This window comes from Lethenteron reissneri, chromosome 25 (assembly GCF_015708825.2).
Source record: "Lethenteron reissneri isolate LAM-NWPU_2019-01 chromosome 25, ASM1570882v1, whole genome shotgun sequence".
Lineage (NCBI taxonomy): Eukaryota > Metazoa > Chordata > Hyperoartia > Petromyzontiformes > Petromyzontidae > Lethenteron > Lethenteron reissneri.
The window spans coordinates 3511413-3532696 of NC_083803.1; the positions used below are offsets into that span (position 1 = coordinate 3511413).

The following is a 21284-nucleotide window of genomic DNA, read 5'->3' on the forward strand; positions in this document are numbered from 1 at the left end:
GGGTGGCCAACGCCACACCTGGCCACCTTTATCTCTCTCGTGGTGATTTTTACACACAGCAGGTACTCACTTGAGGCCGTGTCGACCTAGGGGAGGCCCAAGACCGGATTCAGATAATCGCAACAGGTTTTGGATGTGAGCAGGAATCGAACTTGGGCAGGTCCAAATTCGTTACACAGAGCGCTAACCACTACACTAGCACTCCCTATGCACAAAAGATCCCCCCAGTATAGCCTTAACAGACTGTAGGGGCAAGTGCTGTTAGCGAGCACCTATAAAGGCCGGCACGGCACACGAGGGGGTGGGTGGCCAGCACCACGCTCGGCCGCCTTTGTCTCCCTAGTGGCGACGTTTACACATCGCACCAGGTACTCATTTGAGGCTGAGTCGACCTAGGGGAGGCCCAAGACCGGTTAAAATTATCGTCACTGGTGTTGGCCGTGAGTGGGAATCGAACCCGGGTTGTCAGGTTTGTAGTGCAGCGCGCTAACCGCTACACTACCGCTCCCCCCATACACGCACGCAGACACACAGACATACACAGACACACAGACACATGCATTCCCTCTTCCACCTGTGTCAGGCTCCTCGGGAGTAATGATGCTTAGTGCGTTTTTCTTCGTGGTCACCTCGGGGTCCACCTGCTTCGGTGCCACAGTTGAAATAAGCCGCTCTGATTGAAGAGATGGGCACGCACACACACACACAAATCAAAGTGCTGCCTCGAGGGATTCCGGGAAAAAGACGACCAGTTCTAGTTTCTAAAAAGCTGATGACAACCAAGCACACAAATACACGTGACATCCTGTTAAAAGATCTCTCTCTCTCTCATTGCTACACAAGAGTTACACACACAAAAAAGTTCTCCGCCGAGTATTATCGCAAACTGTCGGGTAAGGTACATTTCCAGTGCAGCACGATTGCATGACGGATGCAGGATGCATATTTCTTCCCCGCTAAGCCACAGTTTGAGCCATAACACGTTCAGCAAAGCGTGAAGGCCCTGCCTGGATCAGCGAGTGTGAAAGGCTCTAAAAAGGCAGATTCTTTTGGAGGGGAAAGTATTTGGTGACCACGTTTCGCTCAACACTCGCCGAGCAAACGTGCGCCTGACGGCACCCGTACGTCGCTGGCTATTTCATAGCTTGACGACATGGACCGGATGACAGCACACAATAAGATTGCATTCCTGCAATGATGTGTAAACTTACGAGGAGCAAAATAACAAAAAATATCACGAACCTTTCATTTGTATTGTGGGTTCACGCTGGGGTGGCGTTGTCTGAAAGCGAAGGCAAATTGTTATTGCATGAAAATGTTTAAGGCGCGCATATTTATAGGTAACATGAAAATCATGTTATATTAGCATTAAGATTTGCGCAAGCAATGATAATACATTCAAATCCCTATGTAAATCTCAAGAATGTGATGTGCATCTGGTCGGATATTTACTTTCCGACATTACCTTCATATCCAAACATCTCACATTTAATGTTTGTATGTAAATAAAATACTTAAAAAATCTTACCATTGCTTCCCTACGTGGAACAGCTGCAAGACAAAAACACAGAAGCCTGCTGTTTTACAAATCATAACCTGCATTCTCGTTGCTGTGTGCTTTACGGAATTTAACTAAACTTGAACTAAACTATTTTATCTCCTTTTCAGAAGCGACCTGGTCACAAACGACAACTCAACGAAGTGGATTATCATATGGAAATATCAGCCAAATACTCGAAGGTTCTTAACCTTTACTGCAGCCTTGCACCCCTTTGGTTCTCAATCGTAAAAACATGTTTAATGTTAATAAATACATAGGTTTGATGAAACAAAGTAGTTGTACGTACGTGTTCATGATTAATTTGTGTTTCGATGATTTATCTCCAAAAAACATTGGCATGTCTCGCACCGCCAGAAAGGGCATCTCGCACCCACAAGGAGCGCGTGCACCCCAGGTTAAGAACCTAAATGTGGAGGGACCCTTCGACGCATGACAATGCCGAGCCGTATTGTGCGATAGAAACATTTGCAAGGGGCAGAGGGGGGGGGGGGTGTCTCACGTGCGGTGGGAGGTGGAGCGGCGGGCGTGGGCCGGGTGGTCGGTGCCGGCAGTGGCGGTGCCTCGTTGGGAACCGTATCATCGGGCCGTGGAGGGTGCAGCCAGATGGTTTCCATGACGACAGGGTCGGGATTGCGGTGGTAGACCAGCCCCGGCCCCGCCGGGCAGATCTCAACGTAGGCATCTGTACATGCAGCATGGCAGAGGAAGTCAACGTAAAGATTTAAGTGTCCCAGCCGTGGTTTGAAATCGATCTCGGGTGCGTGTGCACGAAATGCAGCATGTGGACCACTGTACTAACACTCCACCCGTCTTATCATAACCTGCGTTTTATTTATGATTTTGTTTCTGCATGTGGAGCGAAGCGGATTCATATTTTCTAACTGTTAGTCAACCTAATTTGAGATTTTATAATGCAAACATTTTAGGTTCAAACATTTATAAATTCACCCTCAGTCTTTGACACACTATCTTTTTCAAAACATACATAGGTTATGAGACTTAGTCATTCCGGAGCCGTCTTTCAATAGGCATCAAGACACCCACTTGCTCGTGCACTCGCAGCCGTGTGCGGCACGCTCCATGCGCATGTTTGTGCGTGCATGTGCGTGTGTGTGCGTGCTCACACGCGTGCCCACACGCGCACACACACGCACGCACCTGAGTTTTTGGCGGGACAACGCTGGCAGTCGGAGCCCCAGGCCACACCCACGGAGCAGCAGCACACGGGCCGCGACACGGGCACAGGCAGGGGGTGCTGGCAGCGGTGCTCCACCACCATGTGGAAACACAGCTCCTTCTCCTCCGCCAGCGCCTTGTTGGCTGGGCACAGGAAAGGGTGGTGGGGTTAGCACTCGGTAATTAAAAACCAGGGTAAATGTGAAATGTCACCGTGATGGATGTGGCAGGGCCAGTTACTAAATGTGCTACACGAAACGAGCAGCGTGGAGAGATGAATTCGAGTGCTTTAGGTTGTTTTTGGATAACGGCAAGTGTTGAAGACAAAGGAATCCTGTCGCAATTATGTCAGCGTTATTCACTGTTTATTTTCGTGGTTTTCTTCACGTAGTTTCACATCACGTCAAGGGCCATTTGATGGTGATGGTTAAAGCAGCTGCTTGTCCTGTGTAATGTTTGAGGTGTGCGCCTTGCTGATGGTTTCTCTGTAAAAGGCGCATTGTAAACAAACGAACTATTAACAATAGTTGCGAGCTTGTTAGCGGCTCAATGTTCCCACTTCAGGAAATGACTTAAGCCACTACCATTACGACAAAAAATAATGTAGCGGCGAGTTATTTTCAAACCGCGACCAGTATGAATGTCAACACTGACACGCATGCAAGTACACTAAGTAAAGTTATTTTTTTCGCGAGGTTATTGTTTATTAGTTTGTAAATTTTAAGGTGAAATGAATAAACCATTCACCGTAAACCTGAAGGAAAACTACAAATCAATCATTTTTGTTTATTTTGGAGTAAGTAAAACACACTTATGCATAATTATTATTATCAAACATTTAATGATGGAGCGCACCAATACATTTAGGAGTAAAAATCTTCCACGCTAAATGATGAAATTATGACTGCACTCGATCAAATTGTAGCCTAAATATACAAAACACTGGCCCCACTGTTTGTGGCTGAGATATACGTCCAAATACTCGACACGCCATTAATGTTACAAGTCCGTTTAAAGAGCCAGTGTGCCTTAAGAGCCAAGTCAGAGGAGCTCATGCAATGAGAAAGACATTGAGATGTGTTTCAAGCAGTCTGAAAGTCCAAGTCAATCAAACGGCATTCATACACGCTGCATCCAACTTCCAGAAAGAAATTGAATATCGGACTGCCGTTCTTACATGAACAAACTCTCCCCCAGAAATATGAGCGAAACCTATGTAGTCTCACAGGAAACACAGTTTTTTAAAGCATATTCTTTACAATGAATACAAAAATTCCATACATTTATTTACGGTTGTAGACAATTAATGGCGATGTCAATCATAACAGTGATGTCTCTTGAAAAAAAAGATTTGCGCTAATGTTTCACATTATGAGGTGCCGTACAAGCATGTTAAATTTTCTGGGCAATTCATTTTGAGAATCAGGTTAAAATATTGAATTTTAATATACACAAACTATGAAATGCCAATGTTTCAGTGCTTTTACTGTACGATGTTTGGAACATTGATTTCAGATAGTGTGACGACTCGGACGATGGCACGTGTGCCTCCCCGTGAAACCTCAACGAGCCTGTGACCTCGAGGGCAGACTCACATATGCAGCGGTTAGTGGTGGAATCCAGGGTGAAGCCCGACTTGCAGATGCACCTGTAGCTGCCTTGGGTGTTGAGGCAGTCGGCATTGGGGCACGCGCCCTGGATCAGGCACTCGTTGATATCTAGCAGCACGGTGGGGAAGACAAGAGTGAACTTCCGGGCGCTTAGCTGTGAAGCAGCCCATCTGACGCTAGCTAATAAATAGGACCCAAGAGAAACACAGCTATCACGAGATAAAAATTTTCCATAAACTTCCAGCCAAGCCAATGAAAATAGTGTTGACCGGAATATCAATTATAGGAGTGAACATCTCCAGAACACATTCAAAGCAAATGACCACCTCTTTATCACAGGAAACACCAGATTATAAACTACAAACCAGACAGGTGATGCACACAGGTCTGCGACCAACACTGGCACCGCACTGCACCGCGAGCGTCGGTGATTTTGTCGGTGAGAGCGCTAGTCTGTGGCAAGAGCAGCGGGGGAAGTGTACGGCGCAGGCACGTGCGCTCACCTCGGCACTGGGTCGCACTCTCCCTCTTGAAGCCCTGTGTGCACTCGACCATGGCACTGCTCCCAGGCTGTGTCTGAACTGCGAAAAAAAATACAAAAGCCCAACATTTGAGGAAAAAAAATCAATGGTCCCTTCATTAGCTACATCAAATCCAACAATTATACTTATAGTATGATAGTCAAAGCCAAAATGTCCCCTTGCACATAGGAGTGTATAGAATGTCGGCCATGAGCCTGTGACGGTGCCACATTCCACATTACTATGACAGGGGACAGGATAACTCAAAATCACTAAGCAACACTCGAATGCAAGCAGACTATATGTGCTAGAAGATAATTAAAGCAAGATATATTTCCTTAGTGTGTTTTTTTGCACAATAAAAATTAGTGAGCAGTATAATCGCAGCAGTGAACACTCTGAAGGGTTATTCTAAACTCAGGCCACTCAACAACATAGGAGAAAAAAAAATACCAAAGTAACAAGGCGGTCGCTGAATTTTCCGTGATGATAATCACAGCTCTCTCTTTGCCAAAGACATTCCTTTCATTTATGTTTACTGTGGTAGGTTTAAAAGGGTGGTGGCTGTAGACTTGGACGTGTGGTTGAAGCTGCCAGAGTGAGATTATCCAGCCCTTAAAACCAGGCTGGCCAATGCTTCGTGGAATGTGTGAAATTGCAAAGGTCTACCCACTCAAAACTTTGCCAGTTAAATCCTTAGAATGTTCATTTGAAATAAATTCACCATTTGACATAGACCACCTATATATACACACTGCAGTAGGTGTTTTAACCATTTTTCTGTTCAAATATGCACAACAATTAGTACGGTTGGTTATGTACGGTGCGAGAGAAGTTCAACATACATACACATATGGTGATTGCATATGGGCACCACTAATAGAATAAGATCCATATAACTAATATATTATTAACTAGCATTACTACCCGGCTTCGCCCGAGACTTGGATTCTTGTCTTGGACTAATACACGGCCTACGCGGAGGGTGGGGGGGGGGATGTGTGACGTCAGCAGGCACACTGCGTGACGCTACCGCATGCGTGACATCACATGTGACGTCACTGCTCACTTGCCGTGCAAAATATATCCATTATTGCGCCCTCCCCCCCCCCGAAAATACAAAAGTCTATTTTTATACTTTTTGCATTGTGTACAGTCTGGAAGCTACCCACATGCCAAATTTCAAGTTTGTTGCATGTCGGTGAACTATGCTAAACATTTCGAACAGACACACATATTCACAAATTTCCCGTTTTGTTATATTACTAGTATACAGTCATGAGCCATTCAGATGGCATCAGAGGCAGCAGTAATGTTCAGCTTGAGAAAATCTTTGATGAGTCCAGCACTTACGGATGTAATCATGATCAACATTGAGAAGTCACAATATGTCCCGCAAGTGTCCCACTGAGCAGTTTTTTTGTCCAAGCTGTCCAATGCATGTACAGAAGGGGCAACAACCAGGATTTTCCGAGTTCCCTTGCCTCTTTGCATAAATATATCTGCATGAATAAAGCCAAATCACGTCGCCGGTGCGTGCACGACGCTGCACTCTTGATTGGAGAATGCGTACCCTGCATCTGCAAACCCCACTGCTGCTTTACCGCATGGAAACTGGCAGAGCATTTGTCTCAGTCACACGGGGGGGCCACTCAGCGCCCATCAATGCCTCCTTGTTCTGCCACCCATGGCTGTCAGGCACAAGCTGCGACAGAGAGATGCGCCCCTTCCGCGTGTTGACTTTCCTCGTAGGACAGCAAGCGTGTGAGTCCAGCGGTTTCCGAGCCATGCCACTGCTCCTGACCCACGCCTTTCGGCTACATCTGTCACACTGTCCTGTGAAGGACCGCCACCTCTGTGGTTCACACTTGCTAGGCTCTCAGTGTTTCGGAGAACACGAAGGAGAGCGCTGGAGGATTAACACCTCTAATCGAGCCTGGAAACAGAGCCATGCATCTTGCTCGTACTTGACACTTGTACCGCTAAGCGGGATCTGCCAACTAGGCTGAAGAAACATAATCGGCTTGATGAAATTGCATGCCTGTGGCAGGCAAATGACCTTCATGAGCTATGTAACTCAGCAGTAAACGACAGAAAATACAGATATAAATGTATACTCGTGCTGGCTGTGTTAGATGCCGAAATGAAGTGAAAAGTGCTGTCACTCCATTCTGCTCGTGTGGGACCGCATTGTCTTTGGCGCCACGCTCGTCAAAGTTTTCCGATGGCAAATTTCCTTTTGTAAATACCACTTGCCAGCCACAATGTTCTTTCTCTGTCAACAGGAAATATTATGATCGCAAGATGGCAAGTCCAATTGTCATCACTTGTGCACGGCAACATCCATTTTTAACCGACACGCAGCCAGAGCTGTCACCACTCATAGTTTGCATGGGGACATCATCTTCAAACTGAGGCTTGACAAGAGTCATGTGGCTTTTGCGGCCAAAACCATTCCATGCCTGCTATGCAGAGGCTCTTTCCTCTCTCTTGCCAGTTAAATCGGGACACAAACACGACCGTCCACTTATTGTCCCAGCAACATGGAAACGTGCGACACGTTACTGAGTGACATTGCTACGCACACGGATCAAAGAAATGCAAGCACGGCCGCTTCGTATCACAAAACACAAGTGAGAGAAGCAACCTTCCCCATGAGAATTGCACAATTTACATTCTTAAAGAAAATAAATAAGCCAACTTTTGAAGAGTGATGCCTTCTTAAGGTAACCATAACATTTCATGAAGTAATCTATCTTACAACACTTCGGGGATATATCTCTTCATACTGTTCACTTTCTGGATTTCCAACAGTAATCTTTTTTTTCAACAGCCGTTGAAAAAAAACAATCTTATTTTTGTTTGCAGTGAGGCCATCAGCGCACTGTGTGTACCTGACAGGAGACGGATGACTCAGAGATGATCCCACAACACACTGGAATGCTCTGAGTTACCTTATCACAAGGAGGTGCGCTACGGGGCAATAGGTTTGAGACTGTGACAGCAGGTGACAAAGCAAGTCAAAACTCGGCTCTTTTTCTTTTAGGGCATGTGTACGCGGAGCTGCTCTAATCCCAAACGTAAAAGCTCACAGAAGAGAAAGGCGGTGCACATTTAAGGATGGCCTTCAATGAAGAGGGTACGAATGCTGCACAAGTCCGAGCCTGAAAAGAGCTGTGGACTTTGGACCATCCATCACTGCTATGACTCCTGGAGGAAAACTTCTCCTTCTCTGGAAGGTCAAAGGTAAGTGTACAACTCTGCATTCAGTAAACCAGACGAGTTGTTATTGAACGTCATCTCGACACCATTTCAACGGGAAAGGCAGATAGAGGCATGCAGGATGATGGTGGCAGATTCCGCGTAGAAAATTATGCAGGTTTGAGGCAAGTGGGTACTTATCATAAAACATTCTAAAACATTCATCTTTTCTTTGCATTCTCTTTGAGATTCTGGAATGCAAACGTTGGAAAATCGTTGCAGGATAACTTCATAGCAGGGCCATGTAAAAAAAAAACGCTTCATGAATTACACGATTGAGTTATCCGCTGACATTGTTGGGGTTTATCCTTGTGGAGCCATAATTTGATGGGGATTTTATTTTTTTTTTCAGCTCTCCAGGGTTCATGAATCACATTTACTTTGATAGAAAAGCCAAGCAGTTTTTCATGCCCGTCAGCAACACTACCAAAAAACCCACTCCAACTCTATCGGAACCTATACACTTCCATTGAATCTTGCGGGCATCATTAACCTCATAACTGTGGCCACCGTCTGAGAAGCCAAAGCAGCCGTCGAATCAAAATGAGTGGACCTATTTACTAAATGTATACAAGTAGACATTAAATATATGATATTGAAGCCTAGAGACAAAACTGATTTTAAGAACTGCAGAACCATTCGCTCATAACACATATATATAGATGGTTCATGAAGATAGTCGAGAATTTAACAATGATCGATTGAGAGAACAATCTCCCCTAAAGAAGAACCTGGTTTGAGAAAATGTGTTTGTACTATTGACACCATATATACAAACAATGCAATTATAGAAAAGACCAATGAATATCAGCTAATATCATGCTGAGCTTATGTAAACTATAAAAGGGGATTTGGTGGAAACTGGGAAAAAAAGTGAAACTACTCCTGATCAAGGATAGATTAAAGTACAGTATTTTGTATCATAGTAAATCATAATCCCAAATAGGAGCGCCTACTAAATGGGATCAATTAATTTATTAACTAGTTTCGCTAAACAATATGAAATACAGCACATGCTGGAACCTTAGTGCTGTATTGTATGTAGCTTGTTGCGTTTATAGATGGTACCGGTTTGAAAACTGAAGTTCAATTCAACCACTGTCGCTGTAAGATGACTGTGGGGGAATTAAAAAAAAGTGCGTCATCTCCTGTAAAGTGAACAATACCCTGTGCCATTGGTTGTAAAATTGTTCCATTGCATACTGATGCCAAAGTTCAAACCTTGCATTGACAATGACTAAAACAATATTGATGTGCCATTTCTACATAATAAAAATATGCAGATAATTATCTGTGTGCATGTCAAAAATAATAAAATCGCGTCGTTGGAAAAATATAGGGAACAAAGGAGTTAAGCAGACAATGTCTCCTTCACATATCCATCTCTCCACAGAATAACAAAAATATTTTTACACAACTCATGTTCTTCTGGGGATGTATAATTTCAGCGGCATAGATTCAGTACAAGCAAACTCTGGACGAGTTTTGACATGTACATATCTATTTGTCCTTGCAACTCCTATTCGGCCACTCAACCAACTTCTAAGAATGACATGTCTTTTAAGAGCTTAAGATAGGTAGTTTATGCAAACAAGGTCAAACTTACTAAAAACAAGATTTATCTGATCATTTGACCTATTAGCCTCAGTGCTGCTTATCGGTTATATCATATGCAATAACCCAGCGTACGTACAAGCCCCGTTTTAATATCACACAATTAATTGGGACAAATATGGGTGCTTTTGCAACCGTTAGATTTGCAAAACAATGTAATCTTTAACATTATTTGTACAGGGAATAAACTCCCGATAAGTAATGCATTACCATTGAATCTCTCCGCATCACCCACTAGCCCTGTACAGTATATAAAAGGGTTATTTTAGATGCTCTACACATGTTGTGTAAACAACGAGACCTTGTCAAACTAAATTCCTTTGCGATCCATCTGTGCAGACGACACGCGCGTATGCCAATGCTTTCATTTCTTAGCGACATTCAATTACCAAATAGAATGGCCATAACTCCTGCCAGCCTCGACTCTTTAAACAAAGTAAAGAGATGACATACAACTACAACTTTATGTCTCTAAATGAAAAGCATGTGTCTCTGCTCCAGCTGTTGTTCATGCACTCGCAAACCATGTCTGTTTTTAATGTTAAACTGCAATTCTGCCACATATGGCCCAGCGGCCGTCCAGCTTGGCTCATAAACCGAACACGGGTTTATCTGTTGGCAATCGAACGCACGCAAGAATGACTGCATATCTTTACGAGTGTATATAAAATCTGCTGGCGCTTGTTAGCCAGAAACAAGGGCATAAAAACGTTTCTGATGAAATGGGAAACATAATAAGCCCTCCCCCCCTCCAGCACCTCCGTCCCAACCCCTTTTCGCACCAGAACTGGCTTTCTGACAAGACGACATCCCTTGCTGTGGTCTGGATGAAGCTGCGAGACAACCCTGGCTGTCATCATGCTGCCAATCAAGGGCTTGGCCCACCACCCCTCGACATAGGGAAATTTGGCCGCCTCTAAAAATGTCCACGCGAGACACATAATCAAATTGTGCACATTACACCAAGACATCGACGGCTGGCAGGTAAGCATTAAATACAACTTCCATATGCCTATCCATCTCTACGGGGGGATAACACGCGTAACGTTACCTTATAAGATCCTCACTGTAAAACACACACAAGTACAAGAAATGAGAACCAAATGTAATGCTGTAATAGAGTTGTTCGTCGTGCAACCTGCTTGTGGATTCCTTCTCCATAAATCATCTACAGTGGAAACGTTAAGCGACCGTGGCTTACCGCCAGCACCGGCCGATTACCGTACATGACACACATTCACACACAATCCCTCCTCTCACGAGTGACACAAACCCTCCACCGGATAGCATTCACGTGCGGTGATCCAAGAAGTGCCCAAACATGGATGACAGTGACCCACACAACCACAGGACACCAACGCTGAGGCAGTCGATCAGTACGGCCTCGCACAATATATCCAAGTGCTAGGCTCTGGTAAGTTGACTCAGCTGCGTGTTTCATAATCTCTGTACATATATGTAATACTGCCCACTATGTTTTATGAAAGCACACGGGATTAATACAAATAAAAGTTGTAAGTAGAATCCCATTTTGTTTCCACAAGAAAATAAAATAAAAAAAGATGTATCTGCACATGTATATACGTTTTAATTATTTACTTGTGGAAACACAGAACTAGGCTCTCCATACATATGGTAATACCATGAACGTTCTGCAGTCAAGCATACCGAGGTCACATTGTTGAATATAACCGACCAAGGGGAAAGTAGTCAAGGAATTTATGCAACTGATAGCTGGTCTCCAGCCATACATACCACGGATACAGAAACACCGAAAGAGTGCAGTCAATAACTTACAGGCCTTTCCAATCCACTGCTGGATGAGGGCCTCCCATTGCTTCATCAGTCAAAGGGGATTGTTTAACCACACTACACGACTGAGCAGTTATTGGTGAGCGTGAAGGGGAGAAAGGCCCAGGGACTAGGCCACACTGAAGTTAGTCGTGGTCAAGAGTCAAACGCAGGTAGCCAGAGACACTACATGAATCATTACACCACCCAATCCATATCCCCCCGTATCGTTTTCATAACGCTGCATATTCTGTATGGAGTGACATTCATGTCATGATGTATGGCTAAATACTGACAAAATGCTTCAACAAGTTACATTAGCCAAACCACATGGTCAATTGTGTCACGATATCGATGAGCACTGATAAAATGACTATCTATAACATTTTTGAGTGTTCACCCGCTGTTAACGTTTAATATTCTGCCTTTGAAACACTTGGACCACTCGACATCTGACATGTGTTTGCCGAGACTACCTATTAAGAAAGCGTCGTACCTCCCTGGGTTGTGTGTCCCCCCCCACCTCTCATCAACCAGGACACGTCGGGTACATGGGCCTGGCGGATATTCACGTGGAGTTGTGTTTTTTTGTCGCTCAACATTCTGCAGAATGGCCTTTGTTCTTGTGTACTGAAAAAATCTAATACAAATGTTCTTTTCTATAAAAAGGAAGGGTCGCACCCAGAGTGGTATGGAGTGCGCACCTAGGAATTCAACATCAGACCTGGTGTGCCATGGACCTGACATAAAGCTACCAGCTGAAAGTCTTTTACAATTTTTTTTAACTGTATAGCTCTTTTTCAGAAACGATCTGGCCACAAATCACAGCCCAACAAAGTGGCTTTTCACGTGGACATTTATAGCAGCCAAATACAAACGCATGTTTATAAATATAGAGGGAAAAACTGGAGGGCCCGTAGAAAAATCCACACGACCACGGGGATAACATAGAGGCTTCAGGGTCGGGATCCAACCCGCGACATTCTGCATACCAAGCGAGGTAGTTACTGTGGCATGGTGCACTTCATGTGGATAAACTTGGCTGCGAGAGCGGTCCCACTTGTTGAATTTAAACAGGTGTTGTTGATACAACTCTCACCATATTTTCCATTTGCAAAGCTATGTATGGGCAGGTATGTAATATGTGAGCCCTCTTGTGTGTCAGTCCTATATTGTGGCAATACGCAAAGAAAGGGTGCAAGACCTACAGTTAGTTTGTTTATGATATGATATGGAGTAACACTTCAGAGGTAACTTTAAAAAAATCCTGTATTTGAAGCCGAAATTTCGTCTGAATTCCACACGTGCATTGTGCAGGTGAACTCACAGAAAGGCAGGTCCAGACATGTGAAAAAACAGTCGGAAAGAAACGTGCAAAATTCCCAACATATACTTGGCATGGGATAAACATTTTCATCTGTAGCTGCTAAGAGAAAAGTGTTGCATTTATGATTGAATAAAACCTTCTGACTTATAAATAAGAATACTGCATTTAACTGAAATGAATGCTAGTAATTGTTTAAGAAAATGTTTTCCTTTGTACCAAAAGAGAGGCTTTTGAGTATGAAAAGCAAGGGTTTGTTTAAAAAAAATGTTTTACCATTTCTCTAAAAAGCCTTTTGAACAAAAGTGTACACTTATGAAAGCGCTGTTACATAAACATGACTGGAGTATGAACAGGTAAGGCTCAAGACTTGGGCTGGAGATATACATTTAAAATGTTTGTGTTCGACAGAATGTGCAAAGGACATCAATTTAATGTTCTTCTTGCGAATAAATTAAGGTGCATCATCCCTTCCAAACTTCTGTCACGCCTCCGATAATCACAAACTCTCGTCTGAGTGGTAAGCAAAAGTCAAATCAAATGCAAAGTGCCAAGTGGTTAGCAACAAGCAGCACTAAGTATAATAGATGACAGATAATACCATGTCAAAACATGCCAAAACATGTGCAGCCCACCATACATTGAACATACTGACGAAAAGCACACATTGGTGTGGTTTTGCACAGTTGGTGAACAAGGGCGAGTGGGATGGACAGCGGCTGGGCAGGCCTGCACCAGTGCGAGGGAGGAGCTCACCGGCTGTGGCTGGACACTTGCTGCACTTATTGAAGCCCCAGGAGCTGCCCACACTACCGCAGCAGTCCTCCTGCTTGAGGAGGCCCGGCAGTGGTTTGCCGCACTGGAATAAAGCACAACCATCTCAGTGGGGGAGGAGGCCATTGGCACAATAACAAAGGGAAAAAAACTGGTGTTTCGAGGAAGTGTACATTTTATTTTCCACCTGTGCCCGTATGTGGTTACAGTTGCCGATTTCGCTGCTGCAATCGTACAACATACAAGATGGCCTGAATCTGCATGCAGATGCGCACATTAAAAATGCCCGAAAAATAAGCAAACACAACAACGTACACACGTTGACACACAAACACACAGCAGAGCACACCTGCTGCCCTGGGTTGGTCTCCTGGAAGCAGCGGCCAAGCGGCTTGGGCTGAGGCCTGGGCTGGGACGCAGGCTGCTGTATCGGGTAGGTGTACGTCTGCTGTTGCTGCTGCTGCTGCAACTGCGAATGGTGCGGAATCTGCCCGTGGCTGTGGCTTTGGCTGTGACTTTGGCTGTGACTTTGGCTGTGACTTTGGCTGTGGCTTTGGCTGTGACTTTGGCTGGCTGTGACTGTGGTGCTGGTGGTCCCGCTTGTAATGATGGCTTGGGCCCGTCTCGACGCGCGACACCTGGTGCACCTGCACGGAGGCCGCCTGCGGGTGCCGCACGTGCACGTTCGCTACACTCGGCGATATCTTCACTGCAAAACACAGGGCAAAGTTCTAGGTCAAAGGTCTAAGTCCACGGCGACACACACACACACCGCATAGCAAGCATGAATAGCAATCACAGTGCTGGGTTATAAATGCACGATGCCGAAAATATGCCATGGGAAAAATGCCTTCTCTAATTGGAAATAAGTGCCTAACCTGACACTTCATTTACTTCAAAAGAGTAAATAATAACCACAACATTATATAGACACATAAGCGGTATAAGTAATATATATGATTATTGTCAAACAAAATGTTATATTTTACTGCCCTTCCATAGCTAGAAGATCATAAATCAGAGGCCCATAAATTCCCCAATGACAAGCCTCTTCATTGAAGCAGTAAATTCTCTTGAGGTTCAATTCCTCAGTGGAGTTTATTGCTTCATAAAAAAAAGTGTGATGCATGTTGATTATTATGCATAGTCAAAAAAAAAGATTTGATATATAATTATCATTTATAGACTTGTAAATGTTTTATTATCATTCCACACTATTTTAATAATTCTAGATTTGAAGCTTTCGTGACTGCAAGGATTAATATTCTTAGGTATTTTCGGTAAAGTCACGTAGGTAAAAAAATTAAATTAATAAATATAAAATACAATTAAAATCACGACGTTTCGGAGGCAACACTGAAGACGGAAGCTTGTGTTGCCTCCGAAACGTGATTTTTATTTTATTTTTATTTTACTTAATTAATTTTAATTCTTTTACCTACGTGACTTTACCGAAAAAAACCTAAGAATATTTTAATAATCCCTACTCTCTGCAATGTAGTAATGATTGTAAACTTTACTTTAAATAATACCATAAGAGCTCTGCCAATGAAAGGAGGCTCCTCAGGTTTTAAGAACCATGCATGCAAAGCCATGAAGTGCTCTTTGCTTTCTGTTCCACTGCCAGTGGCGGCCTCAAACAATGCAGCTGCTAGACCACCACCAGTGCATCCTGCGTCTGTGAAGACATGGAGCTCAGGCTCGCCAGCCTTATTCCCTGTGCTTTACCCAACCACGTCATCAATAACTGTGATGTGGTTTATCATTCTAAGGTCTTCACTACGACCACATTTTATTGGATTTTGTGGTGGTTAATTTATCATTGGGCTCTAAGTTCAGATAAATCATATCTTTGCCAACTTTCTTTGACCATTAGACAGCTGGGGGGGGGGGGGGGGGTGGAAACATGGCATGAATTTAAAATGTGTCCCTTGGAATTGTCAGCACACGCATCTAACATTACAGAAGATTTTAATGAAAATGGCACCGACATCAAATCCACGAATCAAATTTTCAAAAGACTAGCCAACAAAAAAAGGAAATTAAAAAGATGCCGAGCTATTGATATACAAGCTAGTCAGGACTAATTTAGCTGCCAATCCTTCAACAGGTTGGCTATGACTTTCACTGGATTCATTTTTAAAAGGCAAACAGGTTTTCCCTGGTATTAATGAAAATTAATGATGTTAAGAACCATCGTGCTCTGTAGAGCAGTGGTGAAAATGTATAAACAAAATGGGTTCCCAGTGGTTAAAATGTGATGCAGAATTACGAGATTTTAAAGGTATTGTTCTGCTCTTTGTTTGAGTATTTTTTTTTGGGAACTTGATGTTTTCCAAATACTTGACTGTATGCTACTTTACAGGCCTCCGAAATGCCATGGATGTAAAACTAATGCGATCTCATTGTTCTGTATATTGTTGTTGTAATAAAATAAGCCTCAAGAATATTGTTACAAAAAATAAAGATCTTACTTACATCTTAGCTTAAATATTTGCAAAAACAATTCTTTATTACATGCAACCCAAGATTTAAAACATGTTTAATATGTTTAACACCACAATATCTTGTATAATTATAATACTATGAGTCATGCCGGCATAGGGCATTTCATGAACAAATGTTAAACTCACAAGCATGCCTCATGATAGATACCAACAAATATAACCCACATTAAATGATTCACACATCAATAACCATATTACCACGTGGCTGTCCATAGAACTTGTAAAATGAAAAAGCAACACCAAAGTTTAAACGACAACATCACCCTTTTTTGGTTATATTGTTGCGTTGTTTTGTATGTAATAAAATCTACATATATCCTTTAAAAAAGAAAAAAACTCCCACGTTTAGTAACAGCCAACGAGGTTCTCAGGCAAGCTCGCTGTCCAGGCTGCTGGGATAGTAAACGTGATGGCGGTGAGCGGCCTTTTGCTTGGTGGTGGCCGCGTGGGGAGGAGTGGGCCGCACACGAGCAAGGGGCCCCATGCCACGGTATAACGGGCTAGCGCGCGTTCCGCCCACCACGTGGGGGTGGCGTAGGCGACCGTGGTGGGGATCGCGATGTGCAAAGGGGAAACGGTACGCGTCCAAACGCAGGCGGGTCAGGCGCAGGTGGACGGTACCGTGGGTAGCAGCTCCGGCGTGCACCCCCGACACGGGGATGGAGAAGGTCGAGTGAGTGAGCGACACGCCCTGGCCGCCCGCCACTGCCCCCTGCTCCTCGGAGGCCCTGGGCGACTGCACGGCGATTTGACAGAACTTCCCCGTGAAGTTCGCCGGGCAGCGGCACTTATCCCGCGTCTGACAGCTGCCCCCGTTCCGGCACGGGATGGGACACACCACTGTGTGGGGGTACAAGCAAGGGGTGTCCAGTGCTCACATTTTTTTCCATCACATCAACAGCAGCAACAAACGCAAGTGGTTCTGGCATGAAGGGCTACAAAACTACTTTGGTAAGAGCCTATCACCCAAATGACTCAAAATACACCCGATCTCACCAGATCTGGGTGCATAAGCAGGCTTGAGCATGAATGGTACAATGCATGTACATGCACCGTACATACATTGTACAAGCACCGTACATGCAGTGTACAAGCACCGTACATGCAGTGTACAAGCACCGTACATGCAGTGTACAAACACCGTACATGCAGTGTACAAGCACCGTACATGCAGTGTACAAGCACCGTACATGCAGTGTACAAACACCGTACTTGCAGTGTACAAGCACCGAGATGGTTATCTCCCCCACCCCCACTCATTGGCTCCTCCCTGCCCAGCACCCTATATAAAAAACACGTGTTTTGAATAGCTCTCGTCACACGCTTACAGTAATTTTATTGGAGCAGTTACACCTGATGACGGAGGCTTGTGTTGCTTCCGAAACGTCGTGATTTAATTTAGTTATTTTCATTTATTATTATTATTTTATTATTATTCTTTTTTTACCTACGTGACTTTACCGAAAAAACCTAAAAGTATGAATAATTTACAAGAAAGTTTTCAAAACAACTAGTTTAGTGATGGCCAGCACTGGTGTATAACACATTCCTCTGCATACTTATTATCTGTTAAACCGCCTGCACGTGTCACCGAGAACTTGAAAACTTTGTAACACTATCAAACCTGAGACACAAGCTCCCACTGCAATGAGTTCTCACATTTTCTATTGCACAACAACGGTAATTATGCTATATTAAAAAAGTGTACATTTTCAAAATGAGTATTGGACTTCACTGCAAATGAAGAACCATTTAAGTAGCATGAGACCTGTGTTCTAATTATGATTAAACCTACCCACAGCTGTCTATCACTGCATAGCTGCTGCTATCTGTTTGGTAACATTTGCTCAATTTAATTTTTATGGTGCAATGAGATAAGAGAGCCACAATGTACTTCTCCAGAAAATGCTGATGGGTGTTTTATTGTATACGCACACCTAGATGTGTGCTTTTGACACACGTCCGTGTCTTGTTTTGAACAGCATGTGTCGGAAGAGTCACCTCAAACCAGGAAAATAAAAAAGGAGAGAAATATGTTTTAACGTTGCCCATTTGAAAAAGTCTCTGCAAATAGTTACATGCATGACATTGTAGCACGACTGGGCTCCCCGGGAATGCTACTACATAGTCCTGTTTACACCGCCTGCAGCACATGGAAAGATGTGAAGGTCCAGCACATGTAACCAGAAAGCAGCCATTCTAAGAAGGCAGCTTCAACACTGGGAGGGGAACAGGAAACGAGAGCAAAAAACAGGAGCACGGCCAACTCAAATGTTTAAACAATCGGCAAAAACCTAAAGATGAAGAGCCTGATTAACCACACACTCAACTGTTCCGTGTTTAAATTTTGGTGAAACCACGAGTGCAATCTGAAACGTGGTTGTGAGGGCCATGTACACGTGATGAAGTATTCCATTCAATTATCCCAGTGAAATCAGAATATTATTCTAGCACAGGTGTCTGGCAATGTCCTCTAATTTTTTTTGTAAAAAAAAATTATTCCTATGAGGATTCATTTGAAGTTTGTGTTCGAGTTATTAAAAGCTGACCACATGCTGTAAACGTTATGGACTATTGCATCGGCATGCTACAGCGAAACATTTACTGTACAGTACAAGGTTAAGCCGGTATTTTTGTTTATGAAACCAAATGTTTTAGCTGCGATCTGAGTTGCACGTTGCAGAAAGGGACATAACAGTATTGACCAAAAGTCACCGCAGTAAAACACATGATGACCCTCAATGCTTAGTTGTAATATATTGGTCAAGTCACACGATAGAGTGCTAATAATGAAGCGAATCACGTAAACCATGACCTTCTCATAACAAAGACGGCATGTGATCAAAAGAGTGTATTTTTAATAAAGAGAGCGTGCCATTACATTCTATGAGATGTGAATGAAAAAGAAGGGCCACTGCAGAGCATTCACTTCACTGGAATTTAAGAAAGGTGAAGGCGAGAGTATTTGAGGACAAGGCAACGGGAAGTGTGGAGCAACAGAGCCCAGTCAGCGCAGCTACCCCTGCTTTGACGTTAAACTAAAACTAAAAAAACATTTTTTTTACCAAGCAAGGCTCACTGAGCAAAATATCTATTTTTCAGAAGTGACCTGGTCACAAATGATAGCCTACCAAACAGTGACTTATCATGTGAAAATGTAAAGCAGCCAAATACTCCAAATGCATGTTTCTAAATGTGGAGGGAAAACCTAGAGGTACCTGGAGAAAAATCCATGCAACCACAGGGAGAACAAGAAAACTCTAAATATACAGGCGTCAAGGGTTGGGATCGAACCCATTACACCTCTTGTATACCCAGGCAAGGTAGTTAACATCTCGCCATTAATGCCAGCAGCAGCAATTAGCCCTGCAGCCTCACCAATGCACTCACCCCCAGCCTTGAAATCCATTCACGGTCACAAGGACAGGCGAGGAATGAGCTTTACGAGTAACAACAAAGGTGCCGCCACCCATGTTCTGAATTGAATTTGCAGTTGACATTTAAAAAGTTGCGTTTTTTCAAGCACTTACGGTAAACCATTTCAATGCAAGAATATGTGCATATATATGTACACATAAATAAGAAAGGTAGTGTTTTTTTCTTCCGATTAAGCTATTAAACTAGACACCAATATAATAATACAACACTTGTCTCAAGTACACGGTTATGGCCACTTGCGTTTCTAAAAAGAGATGGCTGTGTGGCTCAGGGGGCTAATACCACGTGTTAATAAGGCGACGTGCCGACACCACTGGGATCCTGGTTAAAATCTGGGCAGTCGCCCGTGATTTTACTGGTTCCCCAAATGTGGCTAGTTGATGGACTCATCCCAATCACTCACGACTGAAGAAACCCCCCCACTCACCTCCCCCCCCATTATATAAATTGTTTGATTAACATGTGACAACACTTTGAAGGGGGGGGGGGGGGGGGGGAGAGTAAAAGTTGTGCCGCTAGTGCAGATAAATAGGCTTATTGAAGCAACTTCATGAGTTCTGCAACAGCACATTCCAGGGCCAAACTCTGATGCTGTGAGAGTTTTGCATCGATGTGAATACATTTGGGGAGAAAATCAAAACAATACTAATATAGCGTTTAAAACAATGTAATGTGCCATATCCCTTCTTAATGTGAGCTCGGCAATGTGTTGTTCTCCCAAATGTGTTGTCAACGATTAAGCTACCCCTCATCCTCCGCACCCCCTCCGGTTAAGAATGACTTAATTTGTTCTTTTCCGGTGTTTGTTTTGATTTGTACCCAAGAGTCGCGTCCATGGTGCAGCATACTGTGTCACATTGGCCTCATCCCAGTACTGGGTTCTCCGTAGCTGAAGCACTGCACATACACTGCCGATCAGTAGCGCTGCACCCCTTCCAGGGCTGGACCCAGTCTTTCTTACGCAATGTGTACTCGTTTTCCCCAGCGGGGATTTCTGAGTAACGTCACTAAACCAACACATCGCTCTACCCAACCCCTGGCATGGGGGTGGAACAGAATGACTGGAGTAAATGGCATTCAAGTTTCAAGTATGTTGTGTTTGAACCAGGTGAAAACCAAAGAGAGACGGGATTCGTCTAATTCACAAGAGTGACCCGGGGCATTGGTCAATTGAGTCATTTGATAAATGGACAAGTTCAACAGCAAAATTACTGTAGGGTTCAGTGTGACATGGCGCTTTGTTTTAAGTATGACTAAGATATATAAAATACAAAAAAAGTTAGTTATATTAATGTTCAACTGTGATAGCGATAACTCAGCAGTTAGAATGCCACTGTTGGATGGATGCAGGAAGGCACTTTTTTCTTCGGAACCTATATATATTTTTAAAATCTGGCACATTTAAATTCCTTATATTGTTTATACATGCCTGGTGACAGCTTTGATGAATGCAATAATAATGATTTTTCTTCTCCAAACAAGTGTGAGAGTGCCAATGTAGCTGCGATCACATACACTGCTTGTGTTTTGTAATTGCAACGTGAGTAATGAATTGAACAAGAGTTGGTCAAAGGCTAAAACTTCCCTTTGCTTTGACTAGGTCGCATAGTTTGAGACTCTGCTATTTATATGCCAGCAAAAATGTACACTGTAATTTTTATATTTAGCTATTTTTAGCATTACATTAAAACACACTAACACGTTGAA

General features: G+C 43.5%; 1 protein-coding gene and 1 long non-coding RNA gene across 3 annotated transcripts in view; one reads left to right on the top strand and one right to left on the bottom strand.

Annotated features, from left to right (window-relative positions):
- Positions 1-410: 410 nt before the first annotated feature.
- The window catches only part of LTBP1 (latent transforming growth factor beta binding protein 1), a 36751-nt gene continuing 15877 nt past the window's right edge, over positions 411-21284 (bottom strand). The window contains 11 exon segments of the mRNA XM_061558926.1: positions 411-673; positions 1243-1282; positions 1529-1551; positions 2061-2243; positions 2720-2881; positions 4333-4455; positions 4851-4928; positions 13615-13717; positions 13982-14203; positions 14205-14341; positions 16761-16979. Of these exon segments, the coding sequence (XP_061414910.1) occupies positions 426-673; positions 1243-1282; positions 1529-1551; positions 2061-2243; positions 2720-2881; positions 4333-4455; positions 4851-4928; positions 13615-13717; positions 13982-14203; positions 14205-14341; positions 16761-16979 (1538 nt within the window). The 3' untranslated portion in view covers positions 411-425.
- Positions 6537-14102, top strand: LOC133347039 (uncharacterized). 2 transcript variants are annotated; one of them, XR_009755682.1, is made up of 3 exons: positions 6537-8114; positions 10499-10727; positions 12072-14102. It is a non-coding gene; the product is annotated as an uncharacterized LOC133347039 (long non-coding RNA). The 2 variants fall into 2 exon arrangements; XR_009755681.1 differs by having other exon boundaries at positions 13545-14102.